The following is a 13,075-nucleotide window of genomic DNA, read 5'->3' on the forward strand; positions in this document are numbered from 1 at the left end:
GCAGTGCTGTTAGAAAGGTATACAGTATGCCTTTGCTGTATAATGGGGAATGCAGTGGTGTTAGAAAGGTATACAGTATGCCTCTGCTGTATAATGGGGAATGCAGTGGTGTTAGAAAGGTATACAGTATGCCTCTGCTGTATAATGGGGAATGCAGTGGTGTTAGAAAGGTATACAGTATGCCTCTGCTGTATAATGGGGAATGCAGTGCTGTTAGAAAGGTATACAGTATGCCTCTGCTGATAATGAGGAATGCATTGGTGTTAGAAAGGTATACAGTATGCCTCTGCTGATAATGAGGAATGCATTGGTGTTAGAAAGGTGTACAGTATGCCTCTCATCTTTGATGTCCACATTATGGTTATAGTAGCCACTAGATAAACCCTTCTCTTCCGACAGGTATGAATGATTTCAGCTACTTGCACACCAACTGCTTTGAACTGTCTGTGCATGTGGGCTGTGATAAATTTCCCCATGAGAGCGAGCTGCCGGAAGAGTGGGAGAACAACCGCGAGTCTCTGCTTGTGTTTATGGAGCAGGTACAGAACAGAGCAGCTCAATACCCACGAGGGCACTCAAAGGGGCAAGTAGTAGTAGTATTCAGTTGAAATGAAGGTGTGAATATCTTGAGGTGTAAGAACTGCATTGCTTTGTGTGCTATCAGACCTGTATGACTACACAAGAATGGAATTAGGTAATTCTGTAATATGCACTTCCCTAAAATGACATGCAACCCAAACTCATTCCAGGGGTTAGGTATAATCAACTTTGGTTTTCTATTGGTGAACAAGTCTCTTTACTTTACAGGTCCATAGGGGTATTAAAGGTATCATCATTGACCCGCAAGGAAGAGGGATCGCTAACGCCATTATATCAGTGGAAGGAATCAACCATGATATCCAAACTGGTGAGGGGTTATTTACTGTATCAGTGCTGGCCATTGCTGGGACTCCTGACAGAGTTGTATCACTATGTTCTTTTAGGCTGCTCAAAGAGTGTTTTGACTGGTTGAACAAGTGGAATTTAATACATCTATTTACTGTATTGGACGTGTTTAGAACATCAGCAATGGGATTGATAACTATTAACCTGACATTTTCATTTCGGTGTGGAAGGGATTATGTGTTAATCACTTCAGTCCACTTCTGCAGTACGTAATGTAGAATAATCAGACAAGCTGCTGAGCCTCTGTGCAGGCATTCAGAACATGCTATGGCAAACTCTAGCCACTTGAGTCCTTGCTACGAAAAAGCTTAATACATACAGCTCATTGCCTATGCAAATACTGTCCAACTGAGCCACGCTTTGCCATTGCAAATGTATTGTTCTCATGACTTAATTGTACTGGATACACAGAGCCCTTTGACTAAAAATGAAATGAAATTTAAAAAGTACATTTTAATTAAGAAGACCTTTGCATTGTGGTACAGTATGTGTAAATGCCAAAAGGCAAATCATACAAAAATAGGCCAGTCATACAGATGGGATAATTACTGGTAAATTGTCAGAGCCTTCATCTTTATTGATAGCCTTGTAATAAAAACTTGTCATTTTTCTTTGTTGTGATTGAGGTATGCAACAATAGTGCTGCCGTTTAACTTTTTCGCTGCCACACTAGCTCTCTTGGAAATATTCTATTCAAATTATTGTTTAATCTTTCTACAATCACATAACATTAAATTACTGATAGATAAAACACTTTGCTAGATTGTGTACAACAAACACAATACATCTCCAGTTTGAGTAACAGCGCTGTGTAATCAATCATTATGTTGCAATCACAAGATAAATGAACTCAGGATCTGGACATTCTGAAATATTTGAAATCCTCAGTTAATTTATTATTATTTGTTTATTTAGCAGATGCCTTTATCTAAGGTGACTTACAAAAACTAGGGTGTGTGAACTGTGCATCAGCTGCAGTGTCACTTACAACAGCGTATCACCTGAAAGACAGATAACTTTAACCACTCAACCACATGCAATGTTGGGGGAAAAAAAAAGCTTAATAGGGTGTTCACTCATTCTTTAGAATCAATTGTATACTGATTGTAACTAGTCCCAATAGCACACAGGTGGGACCATTGGTAGTATTCATATTGCTAATAAGAGAGAAGAAAATTCAAAACCTTGGTGAATGCTTGTAAACTTGTGTTAATTGGCTGGGTAGCCTGTATGAATTGATAAGAAGCATTGCTCATTTCTGTGGTAGCTTCTTGCACGCCAGTTCTTCCTGGGGTTTGTAGCTAGGTATTGTCTGTTGCTGACGGATTGACTGCTGCCAGTGAAGTTTAAGATTCTGACTCCGGCAGTGTTTCCTATCCTCATCACACTGTTTAGGATGTCGCCCACAGGTTGCCTTGAAAGCTGCCCACACAATTGTTTATTTGCAGTTCAGCAAGCAGGAAGATATCATCATAACACTATTTCATGCTATTGCTGAAAATAAAAAAAGGACTAAAAACACAGACTTCAGGTTTCTTGGAAAGGTTGTCGATATCTCCTCCACCACCAGGCCAGATCGCCACGTATTCAGTTATATTTGTGATGGTGATGTTTTTTGATTCTGTTTTGGAATTGCATGCTTCAAGACTTTTTGTGTGTTTTTTTTTTTTATATCCCTTATTCCCTAAAAAAAAAAGGCTAACACTGAAATTGAAATAAAAAGCAAAGTAAAACTGCAACAACACATGCACCCATGACAACATTAATATTTGTAACTTGAATATCATTTTCATTTCAAAGCAGTCATTTAATATTAGTGTCAGCAATGTTGTCCTTTTTTTAAATTATTTAAGTCGCATCGGTGTATGTCACCCCCCCTCCCAAAAAAAAAAAAAATGTGTGGACCATAAAAAAGCTCCCTATGTGATTTATTTTATTTATATTTAATTTTTTTGGTGATAATAAAGAAAAAAGCAAACTCAAAAAGATCACCCAATTGCACTGTAACACTATAACCTCCCCATGTTGTGTTTCAACAGCTGCCGATGGTGATTACTGGCGTCTCCTAAACCCAGGCGAGTACAAGGTGACTGCCAGGGCAGAGGGCTACTCCTCTTCCACCAAGGTCTGCGAGGTGGGTTACGACATGGGCGCCACGCAGTGTGACTTCGTCATGACCAGAACAAACCTGTCACGCATCAAAGAGATCATGGAGAAGTTCGGAAAGCAGCCCATTAACCTTCCCGCCAGGCACCCCAGGCCAAGAGCACAGCAAAGGGGTCAACAGGCATAGGTAACCCTTCCCTGGAGACAGACTTCATTCAAGTGCACCATTGTGGCAAAAAGGCTAATCTTGTGTAGGAATCAAAAGAGAAAAAAATGGGCAGAACTGAACGGTAATCTAATCATATACTTTGCAGGTTACCTTAATCAGATTGGCAATGGTCACAAATCCATAAGAATTACAATGGGATCTGTCCCATTATTTTTTAAGTTATTATCTGTATAATTAGGACATTGATGAGACAATAACTAGAACATATAAGCTAGTCATATTTGATTCCACTGCCAGGGATGTTTTCTTTGTTGTTGGTATCGGAAGTCATAAGAATTTGTCGCCATTGTCGTTTGTGGAACCCATTCGTGTGGAATTGCATGCTTATTTCAATCTTTCTTAAACAGCACTGCAATTTGTTGCATGATGTTTCTGCTTTACTTTGTTCTTTAACAGAAATAACTGCTTCATCCCAAATTCAGATCTGTAACACTGATGGTTTTGGAACTGGGTTTAAAGGGGTTTGCACATTTATTGTGCAAGAGGAGATTGATGTGTCCTTTCAAAAATAGTTTGTTGACAAACTAATTGCAGCACACCAAGATGAATGTCTTTTTTTAAAAAAACAAATAATATCCTTTTGTTGTTTTAAACAATCTTGACAGCATTTAATATTAGCGATGTGAGTTTTGGGAAACTTGGAAACCCTCAATATCGTGGCTTGAAACTGCAATCAGTGAGTGATGTACTGTACAAACCATGGTTGAAAAAATACATGTATCACCTGTGTGTACCTTGTACTGTATATTTTCTAAAGCTTCCAACTACAAAAACCCAGTGATTTAATACAGTAAGTCACAGATGGAGCAGAGTTGACAGATAATGTCTACAATGGAGCTTGATTGAAATTGTCACTAGCACTTTTATAACTGAAAAATTGACAGACGAGAATTAGTGGCTAAGTAACCATAATGCCACATAAAACAGTGCAACATTATTTTCCGTAATGGGCACATAGATCCCTTCAGAGATAAAGTTACATGTTATTTCTTCTTTGAATGAGAAACTGCATTGCAACCAGTTGAATCCTGTAGATCTGTTCATTAGAAAGTGGACTGCAGTATAATTAAATAGGAAGGAAATCAACAAAGAGCAGTTTAAACATCAATGAAGCTTAATATGAATAACATCTACCCACCTAACTGTCCTAATTACTAAAGGGTGTTCATGCAGTTCATTTCAAATAATTACAATGTAATTGAATGGCTGCTGTTAGTTTAAATGACTGCTTCTTGTATCAGTTCTGGAGTGTTTGCTATGTATTGCAAAAGTAACTGTATTTACTTTCAGGTCCACATATGGCTGTCAAGCTGTTAGTGAAACATTATGTACATGCATGGGTATACCATTTATACAGTTTTTAGAGAAGAATAATTTGATCTAAACTGCTTTTTATATTCCTGTTCAAAGCCCTGCCTTTTTTATTGAGTTATTTTATTCTTCACTGTGTTCTTGCACTTTAATAAAAGCAAATGAACATTACTGTTTGTAGCTGTGTCCATCTGCATTATGAAATACATTATTCTAAGAGACTTAAGTTAATATTATTTCTGAGATATGGAATACACTAGATTGAAGACTGAAGTGTGGTTTCCATATGCGCTGTATGGTCGATAATGCTAACCAAATCACATGAATGTAGTCTGAATGTTGTAAACAGTCAACTGGAACTGAAGACAGGAAACATATTCAGTCTAGCATTAAAATTACCTTTTTGCCTTTTTTTCTAGTGTTCCAGATAATCAATGATTTAACAAGTAATTAATGTAATGGTGTTGCCTAGTATAGTTACACATCATTTAATAGGGAGAGACAAAACGGTTTGTCCCATAAAGCAAACGTTTCCAAGAAAATGAAATTTCGAACAAAAACAACAAAAAAAAAAATTACTTGTTTTTGTTACAATTTTACACAAATTCCAACTTTGGGGATTAGTGGGGAAATTAAAATAATCAAACATGATACTGTACTTTCAAAGATTTGTGTCAATTTAGATTAAAAAAAAACACAAAAAAAACACAGCTCCATTGCTTCATATGACCTTAATTTATTGAAAGAACTCCTGGAAATGCAAAATGATTAAGCGGAGTATAACCATGGCTGCACAGACAAAAAAAAGAAGTAGTAAAGCACAGTCATTAGGATGATGGAGAGGTATTTGTTGAAAGTTAGGGGACACTTAGGGGTATAAGAGGGCAGTTTGGATAAAGGATGGCTCCTCCTGTACTGTAAAGCTGACTGCCCTGTCCTTGATAGGAGCTAACTGGCTGGTATACAGTACTGAGCTACTGTATTCCACTTTATTTTTAATGCTTTCCTTTTACCGTATGTGGTTCCAACCACAAGCCCCTAATTACGCTGCATCCCACTCACTCCTGTCACTCCCACCCACCATCCCCCAGCACAGCAGCTGCAGAAAACTACAGCCAAGGAACCTGCAATTATACAGAAGCACCTTATGAGAGAAGCAGCTATTGTAACCTTTCTAGGGGCTGGAAATCGTGTCACACTTGCTTCTAACAAATAGTGGCATAAAGTAATATAAAGAGCACCTAAACTAATATTGATCTGTACTGGAGTTTGTTTTTATTACTGTTTAGTTGACTGGTAATTTAATCAATATTACATCAGTTGCACGCCCACTGGGCATTCAACCCATCTATGCCTGAAGTCAGCCATACATAGCAGCTTTGGCTCCTCCAGAAGCCTGAGAACACCTCCTCGGTTCAGCACCAGGTTATCCTCCCCCTTGCCGATCCACGCTTCAGCGCTCCCCAGCACCTCCCGGGTAGAAGACAAGTACGGATGTCCCATCAAATTTTCAGGGGACTGCTAGATTTGTAACAACTTAAATCCGACGGTTTTCTCTGGCCCCTGTAGTTTTTTCCATGTCTGTTCTTTCTGTGGGGACGCACACTCAAAATCCATCTGTCCCTTGCAACGCAAAGATCTTTCCTTTTCCAGATATGTGTACCTTTCTGTCCCTCACAGGGTAGCCGGGTCTCTACCAACAGGCAAGCTGCAAGGACGGGTCCTCCACCCAGGGGTGGGGGGCATTTCCTCTATCCATGTTTTTCGGTCTACAACCATACCGGAGCTAGCAGACCTCCAAGCAGTAGGGGACCTGTCCTGTCTGTTTGACTTTGTCACTAACACTGTCACACAATTTCTACAAGCACTCTATCTCCGTGAAATATAGTTTTTGTTATGAAGAATAGATTATGATTTGAATTAGCTAAATGTAGTCAACTTTATTGTTAACACTTATTGTTATTATTATTATTATTATTATTATTATTATTATTATTACAAATTCCAATGACAAGAGAAATATTCCCTTATTTTTAAACAAACAATGTGATAACATACAAACTGAATCTCATGCTATTAATATATTCCTTGAGCGTTTCATATTTGTGTTCATGCGTATTTACTTTCACATGTGAATGATTATTCTCAGTAAAGGTAAAGTCAAGCTCACATCAATATTTCAATGACCTTTTGGTGCATCGTTCCTGATACATAATAACATTGAACAATAACCTGTGGGCTTAGATTTTATCTTTAGTTCTATGCGCCACAGTAACTAAAACTTAAAAATACCTGAAACTATAAATAACAATCACAAATTAATCCCATCCGGCGAGTTGCATACACATCTCTATGAAACACCTTGATCCTGGCTCTTGGGGACTTCAACTGATGAAAAATGCACTATTTTACAACACTGGAAATCCGTTATCAACAGTGCTAGTGGGTTGGCTTCCAGCTCAGATTTCAAAGATTTCACAGTTTTCAAAGACTTAAACAGAAAAGTTAAAGTGACTCTGTCAACACTGTGAGGAACTGGTTGAAGTGTTCTGCTATAGAATTTGTGTCGAGGGGCCATCTGCTTTTCAGGTGTTAAAGAATTGGGTCACAATATAGAACTTGTGTATTAAAACTAGGCTTGTACAGATACTTGGAGTAATTCCCTTTAACATAGGTATTAATTAAAAAGCAATCAAACCTCTTAATAGCATGTTAAGTACACTACACAAAACAAGAACACAGATTTACATTGTTTACCCTCGTCTACACAATTACTGAGTGCCAAACAATCAATAAAAATCTGATTTTTGATTTAATATATAATGTGTCACGATCAAACCATTCCAAACCACTCAAAAATACTGTATATTTGCTCATTTTCATAGGAATTCCAACATCAACATTTCTGCAGTGAATTCTCAGCAAGATGTAACCTCTGATTAAAGTTTAGAAATGCATATCCCAATATACAATCCTGGTAAAAATTAAGAATAGGGCTAAGAGAAGGTTACGTGTATATGATGGATCAGTGGCATTTGCAGAATGACAGTAGCAGTTCATTGCTATTGATTGGTTGTAGAGATGTTCTTGTTTTTGTTTCATAATCTTATATGTTGATATTATTTTTTAAGTAATAATTAAAAAAAATAACATTTGAAATTGTAACTGACTTTTATTTTTAGTAATACTAAAAGAAACTTGTAGTGGACATCTAGAGCCATTCTAGATCAGATATTTGCAACAACCATGCCCCTAACTGAATCAATTGCACCCATATTACACCAATTACACCTCTATTCAGGTATTATTTAATTGCTAACATCTAAAACCTGATGTGGAATAGTCTCCATGCAGTTCTGCTCTATGACAATCTTGCATAGCTTGTATAATGACAAATATGTTAGAATTTTTGCATACGATGGAGAAATGTATCTTGGATGTGATAAGGGTTAAGGTTAGGGTTAGGGTTAGGCTTGGTAAGTGAAGAAAATGTGTGTGATATTGACAGGTGTCAGGCAAGGATTAAAAAAAAAAACTGCATTACTACATAATAGGGGGATTGATATTAATTCCATATGACAGAGTTTTTCCCTAGCAATCTGTCTTTAAAATGTAATTATTATTCTTTGTTAATATTGTTGAAACCTTTAGTGTGCTTTCTGCACACTTTTTAATAAACACAAAACAAACAAACACAGGAACAAAACAAAATTACAGTTTGAACACAAGCACTCCTAAACACACACAGCACAAGTACAACACCCAAGCACAGCTATCCCAGTGTTCACAGCACACTCCTTCTCCGTTACTGACTCTCCTACACAACCCACACCAAACATTCATTCATTTGTTCTTTTATAGAGTGTGACCATGGGTAATTGGCAACCAATCATTTCATTACCCTCTGGCCACATTCCATATTTTTCCAATCACACCTCAATTACTCAATAAAACACAATTTCCATCTCCAGACACCCACACACACATGCACACAGCAGGGGCTCTCCATCCCTCCCCCTACTCTGTCACTATATATATATAGTTTAAGGAACTTAGATGTGAAAAATGTTTTACAGCACACAGCTTCGTTAGCAAATCAATATTTTCACTTTGCATCTGGAATCGATTAAATTATCTGAAAACACTTGAGCGGGTTGCGTCATGCCAGCTCCTCTCCCTGTAATACCATGCAGATGTGTAGGAGGACTGGTTTGCCATATGACCTTAATTGTGGTTCAAAGGCCATTTCAGTTGGAAACTATTCCAGCCTTTGATGTAAAAGTGTGTCTCTATGAATATTTTGCAGTCTGCCATGCTTTACCTTTGATAAATGGTTCATCACTTGTGGACTTACTAGGCTTCCATATTCATCACAGTTTTATAATTTTTATGATCTGAGTCTTTGTGCCAATGAATTTCCCAGCTAACGCTTTCATTGGCCCAGCCACAGTAGTGAGATGGTGGTTTGTTTTTTTTTCAGAAAGTTTTGAGGTGAGTGGCTGCCCTTGTTTCTCTTAAGACCAACCTTGGCTGAACACAATAGGAGCAGTCATCTGTCCTGAAGGGCTGAGCCCTGCAGAGAGAATTCGTTTTTGCAGAATCTCATCTGAAGCCTGTTGTGTTCACTGCGAACAAGGACTGCCTTGAAGAGCAACAATTTCCAGCCTGGCAATTATACTCCACTGTTAAAGCTCCACGTCTTTTATCTGGATCTGATGCAGATGGATTCCTGTTCCTAGCATGCATATTTCAAAGGTGGTGAACACTATGAATACTGTAAGATAATGGTTCAATTTGTTTCATGTTCATAGTAGGTAAACTTTTTAGGTATACTTAGTTTGCTCAGTTTGTGTCAGAGAAAAGGATCAGGTTAAAAATTTGATATTTATCAATGGTTTAGCTCTGCAATTTCTATATCTCACCTATGATTCTTTGTCCATCCACAGAAACGACACAAAAAATAGGAGGCACTCTTTTACACAGAGAATTGTGATGGTCTGGAACCAACCTTCCAGTAATTTGTTGAAGCTGACACCCTGGGATCCTTCAAGAAGCTGCTTGATGAGATTCTGGGGAAAAATAAGCTACTAACAACCAAACGAGCAAGATGGCCCAATGGCCTCCTCTCGTTTGTAAACTTTCTTATGTTCTTATGTTCTTATGTTCTTATACATATGTAACTGCTGACAGTGGGGTTACACGCTCTATAACTGCTTGTGAAAACAAGTCTGGCTCTTTTGTATAGTGGTTAAACTCATGCCAAGCTGCACCATTGCATTGGCATTAGCAGCATTATTACTGGTCTCCCTCCTGTTGTGCTAATTTATTTATTTTTGTTTGTTTTCTTTTGTCAGGATATACAGATTTTTCAAATAATATTAAATGCTGTAACTCCAAATTACTTCATGTGCAGAAGATTACTTGGTTTTATATAGGAAAAATCAAAAATAAATTAAATATAAATATAAATTAAATAACCAACAAACTAATAGGTCTACAGAAAAATGCTGCTAAAAGATAATACAGCCTTGGTATATCATATATTTCCCTTCATATATTTTTCGCTCCAATACTTTAGTTAAATGCAAAGATGTTGCTATTTACTTAGCACTTCCTGGTATGCAAATATTGTATTAGTGCAAATATAATAATATCTTCGTAGTAATTGCATTTTTTGTTTAACTCTATTTCTACAAGTGATAAAAAAATAAACATCACCACCACCAAAAGCTATGTCTCTTTCATTAAACATTCAATCCTTTATTTTAATAAAATCACAATAAATTTAACAAAAATATATAACATCATCTAATATGGCTTCACTCACACAAGGAAAAAACTATGTAAACATCACAGAATAAGAAAAGATTATTCAGATAATTCTGAAGCACTACTTTCCAGTCTAGAAAAGCTGTTTTTGGCCAGAGCCTCTGACTCCAGTGTACTTGTGTTGTTCAAGTTGAGTCATTGGATTTAAGACATATAGGGAATAACATGCTTATCTTAGAGGCAGTTCTATTGCAGACATGTAAAAGCGAGGTGGTGTTAACGGACCTGGCTATTGGGAAAGCAGAATGAGGATACCATTACACAAACCATTAGTAAGGAATCTTGTGTTTTTTTTTGTTGGTTTGATTTTTTAGAGAAAAGATGCTTCAGGCACAGATTAATTTAAGATTTATCTAATCATACAGTGAATTATTAACATGTATTTCCTCCACAAACAGTTGGCAGATGCAAAGCAAAAAAACTGTTTTAAAGGGACACAATACAGTTCAGTGCAAAAGCCCAGCTCAGTCTTTTTGTTCAAGCAAACATGTGCCGGTATGTGTTCTGTCTGCAGCGGGTGATAGCCTGGGGTCCTGTCATTTCACTAGTAAAATCAAACTGGCCCCTGTAAAATCAAAAGGAACTCCTGCAGTTGGCATTTTCTTGGGTCTGGTATGGATATCATGGGTAAAGACATACAGCTGGAATTTTACTTCTATTCCTGTACTGTCCCTTTAGAGTATACATGTTTGTATTAATTTTTGGTAATGTTATCCAGCATATTTTTCACAATACAGACTGTAAACCATATATTTTGTAAGTATCCCAATAAGGTACTCAGTTCAAATTAAACTTTAATTACACACATATGTTTAAAGAAACATCATCATCAACTATTAATTTCCTGCAACAATAATGGATTTATAATTTACATTTATGACACCACAGAAGTTACCACCTTTTTTATAATACATTTCAATGCTTGCACTTATTCAGTGTGACTAATAATAACAACAAAAATAATGCTCAAAGACAAAAACAGGAACGAGAGTACTGTTCTTAAATACCACCAAGAATCCAATTTGAAAACATTTAACTCTCATATTATGTTACATTATAAAGAAGGAAGAAAGTACTCTATGTCCAAAAAAATTCTGCTCAATTGAATTGTGGAAGAAAATTAATCTCCGATCAATTCATTAGTTGATTAATTGGCCTGATTAATCCCTAATTGTTTATATATATATATATATATATATATATATATATATATGATATTATTATGGATATATATAATATATAGTTGCAAACGTGTGACTGAACACAGCAATGTATTTTATTACATTTAATGATGTTAGTAAGAGGAACAATCAGATTTCTTTCATAGAGTTAAAAAGCAACTGAATTTAATGCCACCACTGTTTTTTTAGTCTGTTTTTGGTCAGAAAGAGAAAGATCATATCCTAAGGCTGAACTCCTTGTACAGCCTTCACTCAATATTTTTAACTTTCAGATGAGAAATATGTTTTAGGTAAGTGTATCGTAAATTCATGCATTATAGAGAGGTTTTTTTGTATTTTTTAAAAATGTATTGAGAACCGAAGTCCATAGAAAATTTAATTAATTGCCTTCTCTTTTCACTCACTGAACTTAAGCAATGACACTAAGCTAATGGACCCTAGAGGTGAGGGACAACCCTGGCCTATGTCGTGCTATAGACTATTATTGTACTGTCAAAAAAACAGATTGAGCAAAATGCACACACATCTATCTGTAACTGAGCTCAGCTGGTGACAATTCTGTTTGCCTCTTTCTTGGAATGTAGATATGTGTTGATTTTTTTTTTAATACCTGGCAGCATGCCACTGCTGATGTACTTACTGTATGATGGCAGCAGTACTACCAACTCCAATGCAGTTTTACAATTTCGCTAGAACATCCTCTCTGAAATCTCAAAAGACAGGCCAATGTGTGCCTGAAAGTGATAGTGTCTGATTTAACCAAAACAAGACTGACTAGTAGTCTAACATACCAAACAGCAGCAGCAACATCAACGATGTAATTTTACGATGTTATATTTGTACATTACAACATGGCACCCTTTTATGCAAAAAATTCCCTTTTCATTTTATGGAAAAGATCCAACAGAACAAAACATGCACTAATATTGCTGTTTACATTTTGCCAGGTCAAATTATGCTTGTCTTATTAAGCTACACAGATACTATTCTGTAATTGAGTACCAAGTACAAATTTCTAAATCTATCTATCTATCCTATAGATATGATATCTAATCTATATATATATAGATATATATATATATATATATATATAATAATATATATATATATATATATAGCTACTTTATATATTGTACTTGGTACTCAAGTTGCCCTCGTAGAGCTCACAGCCTTGAGATTTGAGCAGACAGCATTACTGAACTGTACAGAGTGAAGTGGGCGTCTACAACCCCTGCAGCCCATAGGCAGTGGAAGAAATGAACTGAAAAACGTAAATTATGTGAAATTAAAACAAAGAGAAGGTCGTGCTGTTGACATATTGGCATTGTACTGCATGAACAGTGAAATGGTTGATTCATTTAACATGGGGTTTGTATGAATAGGAATGTATGTGCAATCCCACTAGTTAAGCTTTCACAATTCATCTTCAACAAGCCTGAACATTAGGGAAGCTTTAGTGAAAAAACACTTGGGA

At 36.5% G+C, this 13,075-nt stretch overlaps 1 protein-coding gene across 1 annotated transcript in view; it reads left to right on the top strand.

Moving 5' to 3' along the window:
* cpxm2 (carboxypeptidase X (M14 family), member 2) overlaps positions 1–4,762 on the top strand; it is a 39,388-nt gene extending 34,626 nt beyond the window's left edge. Inside the window, exons 12-14 of the mRNA XM_041269552.1 lie at positions 400–539; positions 808–907; positions 2,985–4,762. Coding sequence (XP_041125486.1) covers positions 400–539; positions 808–907; positions 2,985–3,238 — 494 coding nt within the window. The 3' untranslated portion in view covers positions 3,239–4,762. The remainder of the gene's footprint in view (positions 1–399; positions 540–807; positions 908–2,984) is intronic.
* Positions 4,763–13,075: the final 8,313 nt, after the last annotated feature.

The sequence above is a fragment of the Polyodon spathula genome, chromosome 13 (genome assembly GCF_017654505.1).
Source record: "Polyodon spathula isolate WHYD16114869_AA chromosome 13, ASM1765450v1, whole genome shotgun sequence".
NCBI classification, from domain to species: domain Eukaryota; kingdom Metazoa; phylum Chordata; class Actinopteri; order Acipenseriformes; family Polyodontidae; genus Polyodon; species Polyodon spathula.